The sequence below is a fragment of the Amphiura filiformis genome, chromosome 8, assembly GCF_039555335.1.
Source record: "Amphiura filiformis chromosome 8, Afil_fr2py, whole genome shotgun sequence".
In the NCBI taxonomy this organism is placed as follows: Eukaryota; Metazoa; Echinodermata; class Ophiuroidea; order Amphilepidida; family Amphiuridae; genus Amphiura; species Amphiura filiformis.
Window position 1 is genome coordinate 36,225,915 of NC_092635.1, and position 23,747 is coordinate 36,249,661.

Here is a 23,747-nt window from a genome sequence, read left to right on the forward strand (position 1 = left end):
TGTTTAAAATGTGTAAAATAGGTCCAAGCATTAACTTTGTATTATGATGACCTATTTATCAAATTTCTAACACACCGGGAAAAAGCTTTTGCACGCAAAACTAAAATTTCAGACACTCAAGAAAAACGCTCTTGCACTCAAGAAAAAGAATGAAAGGTGTTTGTTTTGTTTTGTATATCCAAATTTTTTTGAAAGGCTTCTCTTTTATTTATTAGTGATAACGATTTTATGAAATGGGGCTCAGTGAAGAACGCAACTAAAATAGCAGGTGAAATCAATAGCCTACCCCTCCCCCACCTTTTTTTTCTTTCTCAAGTTTTTTTAGGGTTAGGGCAAGGGTTCTGGTTTAAAGGTTAGTTGGTAGTTAGGCTGCCGGGGTTGTATAATTGTGCAAGGTTAGGACAACCTCGCTTTTCTGTAAAAAAAAACGTTTAAAAATGAAACAAAAAATATATAAGAGCGGCCTGAAAAATTAATGTGCGGGCGGTTGAAGACGTACCCCGGTCGAGGACTTCCAAACAATTTTTGGCCCAATTATGATTATTTATCACAGCATTCTGTTATTCAAATATTAATAAAATACAATTCTTATTACCCTAAGTTTATTGATTTGGATTTGACATGGTTCATAAACCTTTTATAATGCATGCCCACAGATTTACATAAATTTATAGAATCGGTAGTATTAAAATTCACCATTTTTAATAGGACTCCATGCATGGGTAATTTGTGCAAGGACAGTCAACATTTCTACATGTTCTACACAGACCTATTGTAAATTTGTAGCATTGGGTATATTAATACGGGATATATTATGACGGGACAACTTGAAGTCTGTTTGGTCTACATCTCGATGGTTTGGACAGCATTATAGATCCTGATGGCACATCCATGACATTAAACATGCTAATAAATTTACTTTTTAAGTAGCCAATCTGATATTATAACTTCTGGTGCACATGCGGAACTCTGTCTAAGATACTTTCGATGATACGTCATTTATTTGTTGGTCATTTTGATGACTATCATTTGAATAAACTTCTGGCGAAGATTTTTCAAGCGGATGTTAAAACTTCTGGTGAAGTCAGATGATGTGGACGTAGTGTGATTTGCCTCTAGGCAGCTTTTTACCACTGTTTTTACTGAACAGAAACAGAAAGATTAAGTATGACGCGTACGCCAATGTAAAAATTGTGCAGGTAGTGTAGGGATATGTAGGCCTACAACTTAATCTGTGTGTTTTCATAAATAATTCATAATTATTTATACGAATACAGAACAAACACACAAACCAGTGACATTATAATAGATTCAACCAAAGAAATATGAGGCTAATATGATATGATGGTATAACTGTCAACATTATAAATAACTAAATAATATTGAGGACCACCGACTTTCGCAGTCCAGCAGCCGCAGCTTTGTATTAAGAGAAGGAAAGTAATCGAATCTCTACATTATGCGCTAGTATATGGCAATCAAGACAGCTGGAATATCTATAGGCCATTACAACAGCAAACCTCCGCGTGTTTATGTGATTGCCTCATTTTTTAACTCAACCCCACCCAAAAAACACACATCCACCCCATACACCCTCCCCACACACACCCACCCCACGAAATGGCGATGCAGTGGACAACTTTCCTCATATTCGCGTCGATGTTTTCGTTCATCAAGGAGTATCAACAGCACAAACCACCACGGCCCCATATTGTATTTGTCCTGGCGGATGACTTAGGCTACAATGACATCGGATACCATGCTGTCCATGGTATGTCTGCAGTCAAAACACCGCACTTGGATACACTGGCTTCAGAAGGTGTCAAACTGGAGAATTATTATGTACAACCTATTTGTTCACCATCGAGGAGTGTCCTCATGACGGGGAGATATCTGGTAAGTACAGTTTAAGGGCTGGGGTATGAGCGACCTTGAAGTACCGGTATCTGGAGAGGGGAAGCAATGAGTTACCCCAAATCACAGCGGCAGGTAGTGACTGGGCCGCCGAGTGCTAATATATAATTATTTTGGAAGGTTCGTGTTTGTTTTAAATTTTGGGGCGTTTTTCCCAAATTTGATATTTTTGGTGATATTTCAAAAAAGCGACATGCCATAGACAACTCTTTGGGCACATAGTTTGTTATTGTTATTGCAGTTCTTTTCCACATACCTACGTTAACATTCGATTGGGTGATTTACTAATATTATATATTTTATGACTGCAATTTGGCGTTTTCAATGCGTTTTACACGTATCATGAAATTAACGCAAATATCTAGTCACGCTGCTTTTAGAATTTTTACCTGATCGTCGGCTTTTGCAGGCAACAGAATGCAGATTGGCTCACGATAGATGTCGTATTCCTCTATGTGGTTCACTTATTGATAACATGAGTTTGCATTCCTTGTAACAACACACACATTGCCGTCTGGAAACCGGGTCTGGTACTGATTTTGGGACAGCCATTAGACTTCAGCGCCGTATCAAATCTCATGAAAACCACACGACTGACGACTATGTGTTTATGTTTCCCGCACGAAAGCTTGTGTCTACATCTATTACTATACTTCTTTGGAAACGTTGACCTTTGACCATTCTTTGTATAACGCCCTGATATGACCTTGATATGTTCGCTTGATTGGGTACGTTATAGCATCCATTTCATTGACTTGTTAGGACTTGGTCAGTAGATAATACTCCAGGGATACAATAGTTTAACATGGTGTGTGAGCATGGTGAAAGACTCATTATTGATTAGGCGCGGACATATTAAAGGCACAGGTCCTTTGCGTGTATAGCAGAAAATTATAATAGAATGTGTGAATAGAATGTTTGGAATTTTGCAACTAAAATACTAACTGCATTCTGCATTATGTATTTATTTATTTATTTAGGCCTATGCCTATTTATTTATTTACTGACTTATTTATTTATTTATTTTATTTATTTGGTATATTAGTTAGTAGGCCTAGTTAGTAATATTCCATGATAGGCCTACGTCGGTTTATTATTGATTGTTGATAACTTGACAACTTGATTGATTGATCGATTGATAGTCATTTCACATTATATTCCTAGTTTATAGGCCAATTTGAATAGCATCGTACATTAGATAAATAGACCCATCAGTATTGATTTATTCTATTCAGCAATATCAAGGATTACTATCAAACTTCTCATAGCTAATTGTCAGTTGGCTCAGTGGTAACGCAGTAGGTTTTACATCACGGAGGTCCCGGGTTCGATTCCCACCTCTGCCTACTTTTTGCAAGGCTGAGAAAAAAATGAAATTTCTGGACTGCAAACTTATTTGGCGCGCGATCTGAGCTGGTCCTTTTCTGGTGGCTGTGTCTGTTACAGGCACACTCCCTCTGCATCCAAACCAGGTTCACGCTCATTGCACCTCCCTTAATAAATTAGGGTGCAAACTATAATATTTTAGAACTCTACCGAATTGCTGAAGTGATACTTAAATGTAAATATATAATTCACTAATCTTATAATTCACTAAATATTAATTCACTAAGGGAATAATCAGAAATAATTAGGGTGATTACGTAACTGATGCATGCATGAACCATATTTTGTACTTTCTTTCTTCTCAAAATTACAAAAAAAGAGACTTTTATGAAGATAATCATGTTACTCTTCACCATGCTATTAAAACTGGAACACAAACGAAATTAAAAAAGTGTCAGTGCAAACTTCAGATAAAAAAAATCAAAGAATGGGCCAACATGGGAATCGAACCGAGCCACATACGATGTAAAATTGGCTCTATTCAAAAGATACTTTCGGATATCGGAAGAGCATCCGCTTCGGATACTAGTATCGGAATAAAGAAATGTATCCAATAATAGTAGCTACTTCATAGTGACTTCAAAACCAATGGATTTTTTTAATATTTTAATATAGGAAGTTTATTAATCATATTATTTCATTTCGAGAGTGTGTATGGACAGTTGTGTCACTTGTGTTGTTAACAGGCCCTTTATTTGAGCGTATTTATATATAAAACTATCACGTGGAAATACAGCTTAAAAATTATATGAATGCAGAGCAGAGTGTAACAAAAGTAAATTTAATATACTTTCCGGCCATACATTGTAGCTTATCGGAGTTGATTTCATTAAGGGGGGACTGCACTCCTTGATAAATTTTTGACTATTTTTGCATTTTTCTCAAAAAATAATAACACACTGGTAACAAAACTTATGTATATTATAGGGGCAAAGGATCCCGTTACTAAACTGGAATTTCAGTGACTCAAGACAAGCAGTACGTTATTTATGATAAGAAAGGAGGTAGCGCTAGAATGTACCTCATTTCTTATAATGAACCACTTGTCTTGAATCACTGAAATTTCAGTGAAGTAATTGGATTCCTTGCCCCTATAATATACATTTTGTTACCAGTGTGTAGTTATTTTTTGAGAAAAATGCTGAATTAGTCACACAATTTATCAGGGGTGTAATACCACCTTAAAGCCATTTATAATTTAAACACTCAATGTCCATCATCTGTGCTGCTGAATTGTGGCAATCGGAGCCAAAATACAACCTCACAGCTTTTTACGTATACACTGAAAAAAAAAAAAAGTTTGGTTAGAACCACATCGGGCGACATATTAACTTGTTGTTCAAATAATATTCAACAAAATTTCTGACATCTAAGAGCCCAACGTTGAGAAATACATAATTGATGATACTGAACCGGGTGAATTGAAACGGAGGTAAATTCTAAAACGTTTGGCGGTTTGGATTTGCCCAACAGTTGGTGTAGGGATGCATATTTCCACAACGTTGGGCAAAATTTCGCCCAACTTTTTTGCAGTGTAGTGTTCATCAATAACAACCACTAATTCCTGGTTGGTTTCACATTGTCGATTAATAATTTAATTCATGATATCTGCTTACCATACATAACTCAATATGCCGTATCAAACGTGCTCTTATTTCATGTATTTCGTGTTAATACCATTAGATCCGGTATGGTTTACAACATCGGCTATTTAAAGCAGCTCAGCCAACCTGTTTGCCTCTAAGTGAAACCACCTTACCGGAGAAACTAAAAGAGTTGGGTTATATGACACACGCAATAGGAAAATGGCATCTTGGTTATTGTAGAACAGAGTGTCTACCAACGCGTCGCGGGTTCGACTCTTTTTTCGGTAAGTTGCGCAGTTACCCTGATCAATAAAATGAGCACATTGATGTAAATGTATTGGATTATAGTGGTAGTCTAGTAGTGATCAATATAAAAATGTGAAATTTATAATTTATTGGTGTAGTTTTTCGATTAATTTAAGAGAAAAAAAGAAAATTCACTCTCGACGGCAGACGACAAGTTTCAATTTCGAAGACGTGACTTTCGTTCCAAAGTCCAAAAGTCCAATAGCCCAATATCTGGTACCAGCATGAACCTGCATTAAAATGAGTACAAACAAGCCTTGTATTTGGTTCAGTGGTTCTTAAGGGATGGGGTATGAACGTTTGGACAGTATTTATTAATGGGACATTAGAGCACATCAGACATATCGAATTGCATTCTGAATACGAAGAATGTCCTTCTGATATCAAATAATTTTGATTTTTGAAATTCGCAATGTAATACACATTTTATGGCAAATGATTAAAATTGATATTTTTGATATTTAACAGTACTCGAAGTAAACTTTATAAATCTGATGATTTATACTTAAAGTGTATGTAGGTGGGGTGAAACGCCGACGATCAATTGAAAATGTTGACCTTTCGTATTGAAGATATGGATTTTTTTCCCCAAAACACCCAAAAAAATTAGGTCTTTTGGGGAAAAAACTCCATATCTTCAATATGAAAGGTCAAAATTTTCAACTGATCGTCGGCTTTTCCTCTCAGCTACATACACTTTAAGATATCATTAGATTTATAAAATTTACTTCGAGGACTGTTATATATCAAAAATGTGAAAAATATCAAATTTTAATAATTTGTCATAAAATTTGTATTATATCGTGAATTTCAAAAATGAAAATTATTTGATATCAGAAAGACATTCTTCGTATTCAGAATGCAATTCGATACGTCTGATGTGCTCTCATGTCCCACAAAAAATAATGTCGAAACGCTCAAAACGCTCATTCCAGATCCCTTAAGATACAGATTCTTAAGATACAGCTATCGATATTTTGAAAAAATATCTACAAACTATCAAATATATTTGTTTCCTATTTTCATTTAATGAAAGGATACGGTGTAGGAGGTAAAGATCACTATGATCACAACAAGACATTCACTTATCACACGAACAGTCCTATTGGTAACAATTTGAACATTGCCATTGATGATGTGGAAGAATCAAGACTTCTGGAGTTTGACATTGATGATTTGGAAGAGAGCAGCGACTTTGCTTTTGATGATTTGCAACAGAGGGGTCTTCTGGGTTATGTTCGCAACGGAGTGAAAGAAATATGGACCGGGAAAGATTTGAGGGCAAATGAGACAATGGAATGGAAATATGAAGGGGTTTATTCTACGACTTTATTTACACATAAAGCACAGGAAACCATTGAGAGGCATGATCCGAAAGAGGTAATAATTCAATTCATCCTCTTTTGTTATTCTTAGAGAATGAAAGTATTGAGACCAGTCGTGTATTTATCGCCTGATATATATAATATAACACGGTATACCATTATTCTACCCTTTTTTAATAAGTGGAACAACGAGGCAAAATGCCATGCAAGTTGTTTACGTGATAATACATGTAATGAAATTATTGAAGATATTCGTCAGGATTGTCTACATTATTCTCAGTCTACCATTATTTTTAGATCACGAGGCAGAACATAACTACATCATAAACTGGGAGGGGCCTAAATTCTTCATCAAAAAAGTGAAGAATCCACAAGGTGAATAGGAGGGGGGTCAATTTGGAGGCGTGACGAAAAAGCTATGAACAACGAGGGGGCTCAGCTATTTTCTCAGTCATGCATACAATAAGTGAATCCAGGAAAAATCAACTGGCTAAATGTATATTCAGAGCTATTCAGCTAAGACGGCAAGTGCTAGTGTACTGGATACAGCACGGTCAAAAAGAAGTAACCAGCAGTAAAGTTTCATATAACATCACCACTGATTGAGGGAACCTGGATTTGATTCGGTGAAGTTCTCTAGTAATAATGGTATCTAATGTGTTATATCGTCAGGCGACAGGGTCTCAAACAATATTTGTGTTCTCATTCTCAAACAGATCAACAATAAAATTATGTGTGGACTGTGGAGTGGATGTATACTCTGAGCAGCAATGTAATTTATCTCTTTTTTACGATTTTCTTTTCCCTCCTGCTCCTCTATTTGCTCGTGAAGCCCATGTTTCTCTACCTCGCATATAAAAACGTACATAGCCCTCTCCAGGCTCCCCAGCGATACATGGACATGTTTACACACATCGAGGACTACGGGCGGCGTTCTCTTGCTGCAATGGCTTACATCCTTGACGAAGGAGTCAAAAATGTTACTGATATACTCAAGAAAACTGGAATGTGGGATAATACAGTCTTCATATTTTCATCAGGTAATTATTTAAGAACTTTTAAGTCACCGGAAGCCCAGATACAGAAAATGGATGATACCTTTCAATGCCAATGGTTTATGTTTGATCATCTGTCTAGATCAGTTACTGTGTTTTACACCCGACTTAATCTATACATTTTTACTGCTTCATTGTATCATATTTGTTCTTGTTATAGCCGATTCAATCCATAGTGGGACGTTTTTCCAACAAATCGAAGCTGCCAGTCATTTATCTGCAGTAGCGTAGCCAGCGGGGGGGCAGGGGGGGCAGAGTGCCCCCCCTGACAAAAAAATGAAAGAAAAAGTGCCCTTCTGACAAAAAATGAAAGAGAAAATCAGGAGGGCAAAGGAAAAGAAAAAGGGCAAGGAGCCCCTTTTCTAGCTAAATTCAGGGCCAAAATAGTGTAAAATACAAAAAATGTTCGCGCTACGCGCGCACATTGTAACAATAAAGCCCTTTTTAGCCGGATAATGGGCAAAAATAGTGTAAAATACCTTTTTTTTCGCGCTACGCGCGCACATCATCCCAATAAGGCCCTTTTCGGGAAGCTCGAAGACATACATTCTCTATGTATTGTATGATGCAACTGCAATTTTTTTTCGTCTGTGCCCCAACATTTTATTTTGCCCCCCCCCCGCGACCAAGAAAGCTGGCTACGCCCCTGTTCATCTGTACCTCATCTTTCACGTGATATGCATGATCGCCCGATAACCTGAACTTGTTTGAAAACCGTTCCACGATGGGTTGAATCTGCTATAATCATTTAGGCTTCATACAATTTGCCGTAGAATTTACAACTTACACTTTTACCTAACGTGATTTATACGCGAGTTGTACTTCCTTGTAAGAGGCCTAAGTACAACTGGAAGAAGCTGCTTCATGCTCCTATTAAGAACCGTTTCCAGATTGAACTTTCAAACAGATTCCAGATCCTCCAGTGTGACGACAACAACCAGTCACCAATTTCTGAGAGGTATGAAATGTTTGAGAAAGTAGTAGAAGAAATCGCGGAAAATGAAGCCCTTGTGGAATACCCAGCTGGGTGACAGACAAGACCCTCAAGTTGAGATCAGAAAGAGATGCGGCCAAGAAGACATATCTACTTGATAGAACTCGCCACGCCAGTGTGGAGAAAACACCCAGCTCAACGAGTCACATTGGGCTGGTGAACTTGCCTCTATACACAGGCAGATGTAAGACCTGCAAGTAGCAACTGAAAATGGCAATTACAACACCACATGGAAAATAATCCATGACATCTCGGGGAAGAAGAAGAGATCAAATCCCAAAGTGAAGAAGAGAGATGGGACAGTCCCCTGGAGTGACAAAGAACTACTTGCTGAGTGGAAAGACTACTTCTGTGCTTTGCTGAACAATGACAATGGGCCACCAACATCTGATCTCCCACCACCCGCCGAGATGGACTTGCCTATTTGTGCTGATCCCCCTACCCTGGAAGAGACCAGAAAAGCCATTCAAGCAATGAAAACAAACAAAGCTGCTGGACTGGACTGTGCGATTACCACTGAGGCACTCCAGGGTGTTGGTGAAGCTATGGTAGACATCATCCATAATTTCTGTGTGGAAGTTTTTACAAAGCTTACTTTACCGGAACAGTGGATTACCCATGTTATTGTTCCCTTCCAAAGAAAGGAGACCTCAGCCGGGGTCAGCCTCATGAACAAATATAGATGAATCACACTGATTTCAGTTGCAGCTAATGTGTATAATAGGATCCTACTGAATAGAATTAGGGACCACGTTGATCCTGTAATAAGAAGTAACCAGGCCGGATTTAGACCAGGCACAAGCTGTGCACAGCAAACGCATATCCTCCGTAGAATCATGGAGGCTTTCCATAGTTACCAACTTCCACTAACTATAACATTCATTGACTTCCAGAAAGCCTTTGATTCAATCAACAGGAAGATGATGTTTTCTGTTTTGCGGCACTATGGTATCCCAGAGAGCATTGCAAGGGCAATACGTGTACTGTATACTAATTCACAAAGTGTCGTATTGGTAGATGGCAACATCTCGGATCCCTTCCTAGTGACTACTGGAGTATTGCAGGGGGATGTTCTAGCCCCATTCCTATTCATTGTTCTCATCGACTATTTGATGAAGATGGCTACCGAGGTGACTGACAGTGGTGTTGAAACACACCCGCGACAACTACGATATCCTGAGGATCCAGGAAGATGAACCATGCAGAAGATATGCTCTCTACACCCCATTACATGGTAAAAGAAGACCTGGAAGGCAAAGAACATCCTACTTGTCTTATGTGCAAAAACTGTTGGAAGATTTCGACAACTTTCTACTGCCAGATGCCATTGCCACTTTGGCTTCAGATCGTATTACATAGTAAGTAAGTAAGTAAGTAAGTAACACGGCATTTATAATGCGCCTAATGCCAGAGGATACAAAGCGCAGAAACACAGAAAACAAAACAAAACAAACAAAAGCAACATCATGAGAAAAGGTATATTTTGAGAAGGGATTTGAACCCGGTGACAGTTTGGGCACTGCGGATATTTAGGGGGATTGAGTTCCATTTGTAAGGAGCAACCACTGAAAAGGCCCTGTCCCCGGCACCCTTGTTCGTCCTTGGTACACGAAGATTAAGACCATGGTCCGAACGTGTGGTGACTGAGCCCTCATGAGGACGTTTAACAGTTAGGCAAGAGTTTTGAAAGTAATGCGTTCCTTTATACGAAGCCAATGGAGTTCTTTCAACAGGGGACTGATGGAAGTGCGTCTCGGCGACAAGAAGACTAAGCGGGCACATTTATTCTGGAGCCGTTGTAATCGATCAATGTCCTTTTGCGCAATATTGTTGAACAAAACATTACAGTAGTCCAGGCGGGATAAAATCATGGCTCTGATAATATTGGCGCAGGTGTCTTGATCGATATACTTCCGGATTCTGTATAAATTGCGTATTTGCCAGTTGATGGTTTGGCTCAGGTTAGTTATATGTTTGTCCATATTCAGTTGTTGGTCGAAAACAAAACCCAAGTTTCGCACATTGGATGATTGAGGAATGATATCATCACCAATATTAAAGTCAATATCCTGTAACCGGGATTTATGATGAGCAGATGACATAACAAAAAACTCTTGTTTTATCGGGATTTAACTTAAGTTTGTTTGTTATCATCCATGCGTTAATATCCCTAACACACTGAGAAATCTTGAAAATAGCACATGAAATATCACCAGGAATTGTAGGATCAACGGGTAAATATATTTGTATATCGTCAGCATATACATGGTACATCAGATGGTGATGGCGAATGATGCGACCAACATTGTGAGTGTATAGAACAAACCCAAGTGGTCCGATAACCGACACTTGAGGTAGGCCATGCTGAAGCAAGATGTCATTTGAATATGCACCGCTTACAGCAACACGGCAAGATCTATTCTCGAGATAGGATGAGAGCCACTGTTGTGCAACACCAGTGATACCAAACTCATCAGCGACCCTCTGCAGCAGAATTTTACGATCGACAGTGTCGAACGCTGCAGAGAGGTCGAGTATAATGAGGAGAACAGCCTGTTGACTGTCCAGGGCATGGGAAAAATTATTGTGAACACGGGCAAGAGCAGTCTCAGTGCTGTGATGGGTCCTGTATGCCGATTGCATTGGCTCAGCAAGATCATGTTCATCAATATGATTTTTAAGTTGGGAAACAGCACATTTTTCAATGATCTTAGATGTTAACTGGAGATTGGCAACGGGGCGGTTCATTTTTATTGAGCGATAGCTTTTTCAATACAGGAGTAATGACCGCTCTGTGCAGATCTTCTGGGACGGTTCCTGTGGACAAAGACATATTCACAATTTTTGTGAGTGTAGGGAGCAAGATATTGACATGTTGTTTTATGAGCCATGTGGGAAGAACATCCAGAACACACTGTTTGTTTGGACACTTTGTTATAACCTGTAACAACTCGTCATCTGACACATGTGTAAAATGATTGAATGCAATGTTAGCACTTACACTACTGATATATTAAAAACATTCACATCATCATTAACCACAGATTTGTCAACCTCGTCCCTGATCTTGTTGACCTTGCCAATAAAATATTTACCAAAAGCATTTACAAGATCAACAGGATTCTCTGTATCAGGGATAGGATTTGAGTCCTTGTTGAGGAGCTCGTTAACAACATTGTACATGTCCTTAACACTACAAGACTTCTCAAATTTGTTCTTATAGTTTTTGGTTCAGCTACAAGGTCCTTGACTGTCTGTTTTGAGGTGAGGAATTCTTCACGATGAATAGATGACCACGACTTCCTCCATTTCCGCTCACAGCGCCTGCGTTCTCTGATGGTTTCATTAACTTTATCACCAAACCAACCCGGTTGGTGTGACATACTTGACCTCCTTGTTATTGACGGAGCATGGCTGTCAAGAACTTCTAGGCAAGAGCGGTTATATTCATTGAACAAATCGTCCACGTTGGCATAACACTTCTGCGAGATAGCCAGCATTTTCATAGAAAGATCTTCTGAGAAGCGTTGATGATCAATGCTGCTATATCTGCGAAAGGTCCGAACAGATGGGCGCTGTTTGGATAAGTTAATGGAGCAGTTTACCATAAAGTGATCTATGGTGAAAGTGACACAATCAACACAGATATCATGAATTAAGTTGTCAGAAACTCTGGTTACAACAACGTCAAGGATATGGCCACTTCTATGTGTTGGCTCGGTCACATGTTGACTCATTCCAACTGATGACAGGCAAATAGACACATGTTTAACATCACTCTTGGCAGGCAAATCAAAGTGCACATTCCAATCTCCAACAAGTAGGACTTTGCCAGGCAGTAAGTTCACACAGTCAATGAAATCCTCTATTTCAAGAAGGAAAGATGACAATTTGAACTTATTGACAGCAGATGGCGATGGTCTATATACAATGATGATGTAAACTGAGCGAGACATGTTGGACACAACAGTATATTCAAATGTTGTGAATGTAGGTATGTCAATGTTCGTAAGATGACAGAGTCCAATTTGTTGTTTAAAGAGGATCCCAATTCCGCCATGAGTGTCACCAGATGCATAAACACGAGGAGTATTTATAAAAGTGTAACCAGGAGGTGACATTTCCCTGATAATGACAGGGTCGTCTGGTTTCATCCAAGTCTCTGTAAGACACAGTACATCTATATCATGGGTGATTACATACTCACAAATGTCATTTGATTTATTACCCACGGACTGGGCATTCCATAGGCTCAAGTTTAGATTTTCATTTCCACTGGGTGCTGATTTTGTGTTGTTGAGTACAGGTGGATTATCACTTGCAACAGTTGGTAGCTTGTTGGGCGTGAAGTGATTAGATCTACCACCACTGCAACCACGCTGAGTCCGCTGAACACCACAAATGTTGAGCTCCTTCAAAGTTTCATAAGTTGAAAGGGGTAATTGACACTTTTCTGGCATCAATCCCAATAAATTCAATCTGGAGTAGGAAATCAATGGAGACATGATGATCAAGTCCCCTTGAACCAAAATGGTGATATAAACAATCCACAATGCTAAGCATGCCATGTGCAACCAAGTGTCTATGAACTAATGAAGTAGAAAACTATGGATTCCGGTGCAATGTGAATGATGTATGTTATCACAACCACAGAAAATATGAAATATGAATTTCATCAAAATTCATCAAAATTCAGTCAAAAGAGACCAAATAAAGTAGATCAGTTTGATCACGACAGTTTAATCTCTCCAATGGTGTATGGTAGAAGACAAAAAGCACAGCAGAAACAGCCCAAAATATAAAAAGTTGGGAGAGCAAAAGAGTAGTGCAGCCAGACAGGCGCATCAACAATCAATCAACATGGAGAAACTTTGTAGTCGCCTGCTTCGCAGCCGAATGAAATGAATGAAATGAAATGATTTATACGTGTTAACAGTAAACATCTGAAGGAGATGTCAAACATCTTTACTGTACTTCTTCCGGACGTTGTTGATGTTCTTTAACTCTCTTTCAGATGGTATTTCTAGCAGAGAGTTATACATTTTGCATGTTTTGTTAACAAACACTCCTTTGAATTTCTCTGAGAAGCCTTGAACGTATAAGGGACTATCAGTTAACAAAGGTTGTTGGGTTGGTTTTTTTTTGAAGGAGAGTATTCGTCACTCTGGTTACTCTTGGACTCTTTGATTTGAGCTCGCTTAGAACTCCAATTTTCATAGCCATAACGTTAAAGTGGCGATTTGGGTCATGGAGTCGGCTCCTAAAAGAATGTTCCAGTCGCTTTATAATAAGAAATAAAGTAGTGTAAAAACGGCATTCCTGTCTTTTTTGCTCCATCACAGATAATGGCGGTATGCTTAGTCATGCAGGAAACAACTGGCCCCTGAATGGGGGAAAATGGGGCTTATTGGAAGGAGGAATACGGGCAGCAGGATTCGTCAACAGTCCGTTACTTTCCAATCGCGTTAAAGGCACAGTTAACAAAGAACTGATGCACATCAGCGATTGGTTCCCTACGTTAGTAGATGGTGTCGCAGGTGGAAGTACCGCACAAATGAAGAAACCACTAGACGGAGTTAATCAATGGAAAATGATTAGGTACCTAAAGATACCGACAGCGTTATATGGGAACGTATGTGAACACGGTGCGTGAACGAGCGGTGTCAATTTGCGTGCCATTCAAGGGTGCCGATTGGTTATAGCAACATCACATGACATCGCGCGTTTGAGTACCGCGTTCACGTTCGTTCACCAGCGTATTGTCTAATACGCGGCCTGGGTTTCTCCATACCATTTTCACACTGGTGTGGCAGTGATGTCAGTGCGCATTTCATTGGGCGCACCTTCAAATCGCTAACATAGATGCGCGAGCGAAGTTGACGTCACTGCCACATCAGGGTGAAAATGGTATACCGGAAGTCAGTTTTATCGAAATTACCCTGTCATTGCGTATATTGGATCAACCCGTACGTCGGGAACGCGTACTGTATGCTCTGCTGTTCGTGTGTATGGGGTGCTGATGGACACGCTTTTAAACCCGCATTATTGTATTGGCATGATTGTGGGAAGGAATTTTGGTCAAACTGTCTTGCGGTAGAGCAACCCAGGATCCGCGTCAACCGTTAATTACCAAATAACTTGAATAGACCATACCTCTAAACTTCACCTTAACTCTAACCAATAACCTTAGCCATAGTCCTTACCTTAAACATGACACTGGCCCTAACAACGCTAACCCTATAATGCTTGCCGTTACCTTAACTCTCGCCACGCGGTTGTCGACTGCAGACGACAAATTTAAAAAAAATAATAAATTTTCAAAAATTTCAGAATTGTATTTTTTCATTACCATGTTTGGAATCAGCATGAAAAATGAAAGAAAATGAGTACAAACAAGCCTAGTATTGGTTCAGTGGTTCTTTAGATAGCTCCTTATATTTTGAGAAAATATCTCGAAACTTGGATTTTTTATGTTGAAGGTTGGCTAGCACGCAGAGCATTACCCCTATGCCTTATTCTAATCTTCAATGAATGCCCTATAAAACTTGAACCCTTTTCAGACTAATAACCCGTCGGACTAATTTGATGTGTCCATATCTTGGTTCTTTTATATTCTGCACACCGTAACAAAATGAATACCAACTACATGTACAATATCAATGTCCCATCATTACCTTACTGTATTTTTGGGGTAAATTTCCAGCGAAAGTGGCGCCTCCAACAGAAGTGAGATTCTATTAAACATTGATGAACTAGAAGAGTTTCCTCAGATGACGTATACAGAGTATAACTATTGGCAAGCTAACCTGAATAGAAAGGAAACATTGAATCCATTGATACGAGCTGGTATCAGGAGTGGTGATTGGAAGTTACTGACCGGTACCACGGGCACGGGTGAGTAGTTGAAACACCTATTCAATTAGCAGCAATTTAGAACTATGGATTACGTTTCACAATAATGAATCTTCACGATATTATTCTTGCTGAGAGTGATGTGCTGATAATCTCTCCTCCCCAGGGTTTATTTATGCCATTGCTGTGCCAGCCACGGTTTGATGTTTCCATCCACCAGGGGCTATTTTAACGTGCCTCCTGGCACGTTCGTGCAGTGAGAATAGAAATCCGTGCAGTGAGAATTAAAAATCCGTGCTTTCAAATATTTCTATACTAGTTTCAGCCCGAAAAATGACTAAGAAATTAAAGAAGTTCCTCCACAAAGTAAGACTAATCTATAGTCGCGAAATCCTATATCCTATATTGTATAGTTTGTGGTGATTAGTCAAACATTCAATTGATAGGGGAAATCAAGCAAATATTGCCTCACAACGCCTCCGGTAATGCCCTTTCCTCCCAATTTTTCGGTCACTCGTGGGGGAAAGCCTCTGGACGAGAAAATCCGCAACAGGCGTGAGCAGCTCCATTTACCGGTCAGAAATTGTCCAGAATTTAGACATTTAATTGCTGGTCAATTGAAAATGTTAAATGCTTTTAATATTGTGCAATCATTGTATGTGTTTTACTGTACGTTTAATGTTTTTTATCTGGCAAATGTGTCATAACAACAGAACGGTTAAAGTGCTACTTGGTTTTTTCACACGAGGCCAATAATGAATTATCATGTGTGTTAAATCCTAAAAGTTCAATCTGGTTAAAATCTGATAAAATAAAGATGGAATCTTTGCACTATTGCAGTTTTTACTCACCCTGTATATTGCTTGTCGAAAATAAACACCTCGTTTATGGACTGAGTGTGTTTAATCTTTTGTAATGAAATTTTTATGCAATTTGCCGACAACTTATGCACCTTTGCATCACTTAAAGGAGTATTTCGTGATCCTAGCATCCTCTTTTTATGACATTTTTCAGTACATATCCACGAAAAAAGCATATTCCCAAAATTTCACTTGATTCCGATTTTGCGTTTGCGAGTTATGCATGATCATGTGTATTACACTGCTCCATAGACAATACGTTGTAATTTCGTTCTGGTGCACCAGAACGAAATTCAAATTTCGCGATATCTTTGCTAAACGAATTAATCTGCAAGAAATATTTTGTACATAAACATTATGTAGCCAGAGTATTCCAGTGATATAAAAATCTCAAAATGCCCTTTTAAGTTGCAGCAATCTTATCACATTTTGAGAACTTAACGCTACTGTGCGACAGGTTAAGAGATGGTAGAGACACGTGAGCATTTCTTTCAACAATTAATAAAGAGGTTCTGTGTACTTTTATGGAAAAGAATGACATTTTAAATGAAACCTACCCTTCTAAGTAAATCACACGGATTCTTTTTTATTATTATTACATTTTACAGGTATTAATTTCGTGCAATTGTAGGCACCTGTGTGCATTTTATGCATTTTTGCAGAGTTTGTATTCATTTTTGCATATCAATACCATCAACCATAAACTTAATGACATTAATGATCCTAGTGTGTACTTTTTTGGAGCTGTAGGTAATTAAAAATAATGACAAGCCAATTTAATCAATTAGTGAAATACATTAGTGAACCAGACATGTATCAATTTTCAACTTTAAAGGTCCGTAACCCGACCAACAGCATCATAATGATAACATAGATGATGAAAACTAGACATTTAAATGCCTCATGGTCAGATCTATCATAAGTGTCTAAAGTTGAAGTACAATATTGAAATTTCAACTTTTAAAACCCTGATTTTCTGCATTTCATTGCATAAATGCTGAAAGATTAATCTTAGTCAATTTCAAGACACTTTGGCGGCAATTTTTAAAGGTGAAATGCATCTATATTCTCCTTAAACAATGTTGTTGCACTACTTTAAGATGTTTAGAATCATTTTCTTATCCATATCTGACAGAAATGAGATACATGTATTTTACTCTCAATGATAGTAACTGCCTAAAGCGGTATGCCATATTTCTTTTTTTTTTTTTTTTTTAAAGGCGGCCAAATTAAGTTTTTAGTTCTCAGTGGATTCTCAGAAACATAAGTAGTGAAAATAACCAGGAAAAAGGAAAGAAATCAATGTCCTTATAGATGTTATGAACAAAAAAGTAACAGCCCCATCCCCAATTGTGGTATATACCACACATACAGTTATAGGGCCATTGTGAAACACGTTTTTACTTCTAGTATCAATGCTATTTACCTCAAAACTTAGGAATTGGATTATTTTGATACAGGCCTCAATGTGAGGTATAAAACACAATACGAAAAAATCTGACCACCTACCTTTAACTGATAACTTCTCAAATATATTTGTTTGTTGTTATTCTTTCCTCCAGAAATATGGCTTCCTCCACCCGAGTCTGGAATAGGTGAACAGGCACTATGGGATACATCGTCTGAATGCGACCCAAAAGGATCTGTGGTTAAATTATATAACATTAGATTTGATCCATCTGAAACATGCAATATTGCAAGAAATCCGAAATTTTTACCTATAGTGAAAGAACTTTTTAGAAAATTAGAGAAATATGCCAACCAAGCCGTTCCGGCATACTATCCTCCAAATGACCCAATGGCGAATCCTGCATTAAGAGGAGGAGCTTGGACACCGTGGTTGGACAATGATCTGGAGACGTTATTGAAAATATACCCGTTTCGACAATAGTATATACAGTATTATTAATGATACCAAACCAATGGTTCTTGTAAAGGCTATACCGGTGATCACCGGAAAAAATATGATTATTATTATAATTTTATAATAAGCGGTGTTTGTGCTCAAAAAAATTAAGCCCATGCTCATATGAAAAGGTGTGGATTCAAAACACGAGATCCAAAGGCTCATTGTAATGGAATTTATTTTTCCCCATGTGCATGATTTTCACTGGGCATGCTGGGAGGGAAGAAATAGCGAAAACTGCCGTTTTGACCTTTTATTTGTTATAACTCAACATACTCAATGACCCCGGCAATGACCGCAATATACATGACAATATGAATGTGACTTGGCTCGTTGGATTCGTCTATACCTGATATGTACGATAGATAGCAATGAGTGATGTCTTAGAGCACAATGTTGATGATATTATACGAATACTACATGGTTAGAGGGAAAATAGGGCGCACATGCATTTTCCCGATGTCACTGGCTAAGGGCCTATCACTCCGAACGCTAAGGGTGAGGGGTGGTAGGCCAGTAGCCAGTACCGAGGGTACCGAGTGTGCCCTATTTTCTTGATATAAACCATGTATTTGTTTTATTAATCCTCACTGTGACTCTAGGGATGAAGTTGCAGGGAAATAGCACATGTGACAGGAATTAGCCAGTGAATTGGCAACATTAGTTCATGAATATTTATGAGATATAATAAAACAACTTATAGGCGCAATGTCAAAGTAATAAACTGTTCTTGTTACTGTAACCTTAAAAAAAATGAATGTGACCAGTGGCTTCCAAGACTCATTTTTTATTAGGTCAATGTATTGCTCTGCAATAATAAACTGTACTATTTAGGCAAAATTGAAAAAAATATGTAATGCCCCGGCTCGTCTGCACACTGAAGAATATAATTTTATAATATAAATAATAATGCCTCATTATAAGTATTTTTCACATGAAACAATGACAAAAGGTGGCAAAAAGGATCTAGGAGTAAAACCCATGAAATGACCGTAAAGTCTCAAGGTGGTGGTTTTGAGACATTCCAATTGTTGAGTTTTTGTTCTTCCTTTGAAGACACGTGTGAATGGGGACATAATTTGCTGTACTCTGTATTCAATTCTGACCTCATTCACAAATGACATACCACTGTCAATACAGGAGTCCTCAAAATAAAGAACAGCAACCCAACAGTCGGAACGTCTCGGTTTGTCAAAAAAAACCTCTTACGGCAGATCTCATACACATTGCAATGGCCAATCTGCACGTATGAACCGCACGTTTGAACGAATTCAAATTTTCACACCTCGCTGTAGCTTTATTATTATTTCTTACAAACAAACTAACTCCAGAAATTCATTTCACATGTTAAGCAGCCCTGTTTAAACTTTGAAGCAACAGTTTTATGTGTGAATGTAGCTCATTTTGGGAGATAAACTACAGCATCAGGCATCACTGATCAGAGTTTGTGTTCTATCATCTTTGATAGATAGTAAATAACAAAACTGTACTAGCTTTGTAGCTATATTGGTGACATCTGTATAAATTAAGTGCATGGCTACATGTCATATCAACCCAGTCAGTAATATATTATGCTGGGTATAATCACAGTGTTGAAAGTTTGTGACTTTCAAAAGCATGCATATTTTTGGAGCAACATCTTTTAAAAAGATGTTTTTGTACAAGCTTGTACAAACATATGTTTTCTTTGAATAACCATCTTATTAACTTTGCCAAAAAGGAGTTCAAATTGAAAACTAAATTAATTGCATGAATACCCAAGTCCTATCATGCTTTTGACATAGATGTAGTGTAGACAATTAATTTGTAAGTGGAATAGTGTGGAACGGGACTGCTTCTGCTTTTCACACACTTTCGTCAAGAAACAGGTCTTGTTCCACACTATTCCACCTACTCGCAGATTATTGGGCTGTGATTGTTGTCCAGGAATCTGTTCCATGTCAGTGCATTTTGCTGTTGTGTCGGTTGGACAACTGTTTGGTTACTGACCAGAGTAGAGTATTGAAGTAATCATGTGTGCAATTTCAGTTCATTTTTATGGACAGGATTTTAAGATATCACCTTTATAAGTTTATTTTTGAGCCCAATTTATATGACGGCAATAAATGAAATATTAACACATAACTGTCTTCAAGAGAGTGACTCATAAGTTGTCCAGTTAAGAAACACAACAATATAAAGGTTTAATTTACTTTTGATTAAGGGATCTAAAATGAGCGTTTATTGCGTTTCGACAGTATTTTTTGTGGGACATGAGAGCACCTCAGACCTATCGAATTGCATTCTGAATACGAAGCATGTCTTTCTGATATCAAATAATTTTCATTTTTGAAAATCACAATATAATACAAATTTTATGACAAATTATAAAAATTTGATATTTTTCAAATTTTTGATATATAACAGTCCTCGAAGTAAATTATATAAATCTAATGATATATTCTTAAAGTGTATGTAGCAGGAGGAAAAGCCGACGGACAATTGAAAATTTTGACCTTTCATATTGAAGATATGGATTTTTTTCCCAAAAAGACCTAATTTTTGTTGGTGTTTTGGGAAAAAAAATCCATATCTTCAATACGAAAGGTCAAAATTTTCAATTGATCGTCGGCTTTTCATCCCACCTACATACACTTTAAGTATAAATCATCAGATTTATAAATTTTACTTCAAGTACTGTTAAATATCAAAAATATCAATTTTTAATGATTTGCCATAAAATGTGTATTCAATTGCGAATTTCAAAAACATCAAAATTATTTGATATCAGAATGGCATTCTTCGTATTCAGAATGCAATTCGATATGTCTGATGTGCTCTAATGTCCCAAAATAAATACTGTCCAAACGTTCATACCCCAGCCCTTAAGTTCCAAGATGTCATTATTTCCATATAGTGAAGGGAATATGCGTTCGGTAAGTGGAATTCGATCTTTTGTGTTTTTATTAACATCCAAATGATGGCACTGAATGTTGTGGCTATTAACTTCAGTTGAGGTTCATACAGCTTATCATGTTATAGTGGACACGATATTAATTTAATTAATTAATTAAAAAAAATAATTAATTAAACCAGTTGTCATATCCGTCTTTGTCGACAACCAATTGCGCCGTACTGATAAGTGCTATAATAGGTCATCATGTTGGAACATTGTCACCGTACGTCAATTAGTATACAAAATGGTTGTGGCCGTGGTTGTTGTGTGTTTAATATTGACTGTTTTATCAAAAGCGAATGACAATCAAATGTCTGAGAGCTATGACTCCAGTAACGAGTACAATATCAACGTATTTGAAGATGTCGGCAATTCGGGGAGACAAGCTAATACCATTCAACGGCCCCATATTGTGTTTGTCCTGGCGGATGACTTAGGCTACAATGACATCGGATACCATGCTGTCCATGGCATGTCTGCAGTCAAAACACCGCATTTGGATACACTGGCTTCAGAAGGTGTCAAACTGGAGAATTATTATGTGCAACCTATTTGTTCACCATCGAGGAGTGTCCTCATGACGGGGAGATATTTGGTAAGCTTCAGTCGTTGTTTATATAGAAGAAACTAAAATATTGCCACGATTAAAAAGTAAAAGCATAATTTAAAATGATGTTTAGGTGATGAAAATAACCGAATAAAATCAGTTTCAAATAATATCAACATTGACGCAATTGTCTTAAATTTTCCATCTAGATTAGATACGGGCTGCAGCATGATGTTTTCCGCGCAGCACAGCCTACGTGTCTGCCTCTAAATGAGACAATTCTTCCAGAAAAGCTTCGTGAGTTAGGCTATGCTACGCATGCAATAGGGAAATGGCATCTGGGAATGTGCAGGACCGAATGTCTACCAACACGTCGTGGGTTCGACTCATTCTTTGGTAAGTCCTTTACTATTATCATAATTATATCTCTTTCGTGACATACATTCTGGTCCAGAATATTATCGCTCACTGCAATAATCTCTATATCATATGGATTCTTGAGAGATCGACATCCAAAACATATAACAAACAAGCGATGAATTATCATTACCAGATTCCCATTGCTGCCAAGCCCAGAGAGTCCATGTACTTTGTGGCTACTCTTTATTACCAGTGCAGTATCAATCCACTACCAGCGTGTGTACACATGTCCGTGAGATTCCTGGTGTGTACTCTTGAGTACCAATGAAGAAGCTGGGCAGCAATGAACCTCTGAGGGTGGCAACAATAGGGATCTGGTAGTGTATCAACCGTTGTAGAGCAAAACGTTTCTAACGAGCGAATTATTTAAACAATGGCCTGCTTGCGTTCCAGCTACCTCAAAGACGAATTTTCAATGGTATATTAATATTTGAGCATGGGACCAGAGAAGTATTCTTTTGCAATTCAGATGCTCCATTGAATGTTTAATTTCATCACTTTCAGGATATCTCCTTGGAGGTAGTAATTACTTTTCCGGGAATAAAACTATTAGTTTTCCCTATTTCAACGACAAATGGACAGGAAATGACCTTTGGGAAAATGAAACGCCAGTGTCGACATACGGCAGAAAACACAGTACCAAAGTATTTACAAGGAAGGCTCGCGATATAATCCGCCAGCATGGCAAAGAAAGAGTAAGTAAATGAAGTTGATCGTCTCAGGTTAAAAGCCTATTCAGTGATTTACTAATCCGGACGATCATAAAATTCATCAAAATTCAGATTTTGGTATTTTTGTCATTGACATAGATGTGCTAACATAGCATGCTAGTTATTTGGCCGAAAGCCGTATATAAAAAGACAAAGTATGAATCTAATTAACTGAATATACTGGCATTATATAAATTAACTACATATATTTGAATGGCGCTTCAACTTCGTCAATACTGCTATTTTCTTCGTTTTTTGTTTGTTTGGTGTGGTTTTTTTGCCAAAATTTTCATTTCAAACACACCAAATGACAATTTCAATGACATATTCTGTTACTTATATGCAATTTAATATAGGCTAAACAATTTTAATTTTTTACACTTACGCTGCGATCACTGAATGGGCCTGTAATACCATATTGTACTTTTTTCAATGTCAGGGCCGGATTTATGGGGGCCCACAAAATTGCCCTGTGGATCTTCCATTTTAGCCGAAAAACACATGCTTGGGGCCAAAATAGGGTACAAAATTGCAAATTTTGCGCGCGAACGCGCGCACTGGCCTGTTATATAGCAAAATTTAGCTTCAATTTGGGTTAAAATAGTCTTGAATTGGAATTTTTTCGCGCGCTTCGGGTGCAAATGTCCTAGTAAAATATATGCTTATATTGTAATGCTCCCGACACCGTCGATCTTCTATCTAAACCAAAACTTGAGTGCAGGTCCATTCCTCGCGGTGCGTTTGGGGGCCTCCAAATTTTGGCCTGGCCCAGGGCCCCCAAAAAAGACTTCTCCTGAAGTCTGACCTTCCCTTGCTCTCCAAACGCAGGGACTATGCTACTCTCTGTCACATATAAGATCCTCCATCATCTTTCCTCCTCTCCTAACCCTTACAACCCTCACCCCCGGCCCTCACTCCGTAATCTGAACTCCCAAGCTATTGTTCCTCCTT

The 23,747-nt window shown here is 38.1% G+C and overlaps 2 protein-coding genes across 2 annotated transcripts; both read left to right on the forward strand.

Moving 5' to 3' along the window:
* Positions 1 to 760: 760 nt before the first annotated feature.
* Positions 761 to 18,192, forward strand: LOC140158981 (arylsulfatase B-like). The gene is made up of 7 exons (XM_072182281.1): positions 761 to 1,896; positions 4,984 to 5,170; positions 6,229 to 6,572; positions 7,350 to 7,557; positions 13,909 to 14,164; positions 15,270 to 15,460; positions 17,841 to 18,192. Exons 1-7 carry the CDS (start codon positions 1,621 to 1,623, stop codon positions 18,167 to 18,169), a joined length of 1,791 nt encoding a protein of 596 aa, XP_072038382.1. The 5' UTR covers positions 761 to 1,620; the 3' UTR covers positions 18,170 to 18,192.
* A 3,148-nt stretch (positions 18,193 to 21,340) lies between these two features.
* Positions 21,341 to 22,793, forward strand: LOC140159509 (arylsulfatase B-like). Its single transcript, XM_072182998.1, has 3 exons — positions 21,341 to 21,714; positions 21,876 to 22,062; positions 22,591 to 22,793. Exons 1-3 carry the CDS (start codon positions 21,364 to 21,366, stop codon positions 22,791 to 22,793), a joined length of 741 nt encoding a protein of 246 aa, XP_072039099.1. The 5' UTR covers positions 21,341 to 21,363.
* Positions 22,794 to 23,747: the final 954 nt, after the last annotated feature.

Coding starts and splice junctions, on each gene's coding strand:
- LOC140158981 (XM_072182281.1), top strand. CDS start 1,621: ATGGCGATGCAGTGGACAACTTTCCTCATATTCGCGTCGATGTTTTCG. Junction 1,897..4,983: donor TCATGACGGGGAGATATCTG/GTAAGTACAGTT, acceptor TAATACCATTAG/ATCCGGTATGGTTTACAACA. Junction 7,558..13,908: donor AGTCTTCATATTTTCATCAG/GTAATTATTTAA, acceptor GCTCCATCACAG/ATAATGGCGGTATGCTTAGT.
- LOC140159509 (XM_072182998.1), top strand. CDS start 21,364: ATGGTTGTGGCCGTGGTTGTTGTGTGTTTAATATTGACTGTTTTATCA. Junction 21,715..21,875: donor TCATGACGGGGAGATATTTG/GTAAGCTTCAGT, acceptor TTTTCCATCTAG/ATTAGATACGGGCTGCAGCA. Junction 22,063..22,590: donor TGGGTTCGACTCATTCTTTG/GTAAGTCCTTTA, acceptor CATCACTTTCAG/GATATCTCCTTGGAGGTAGT.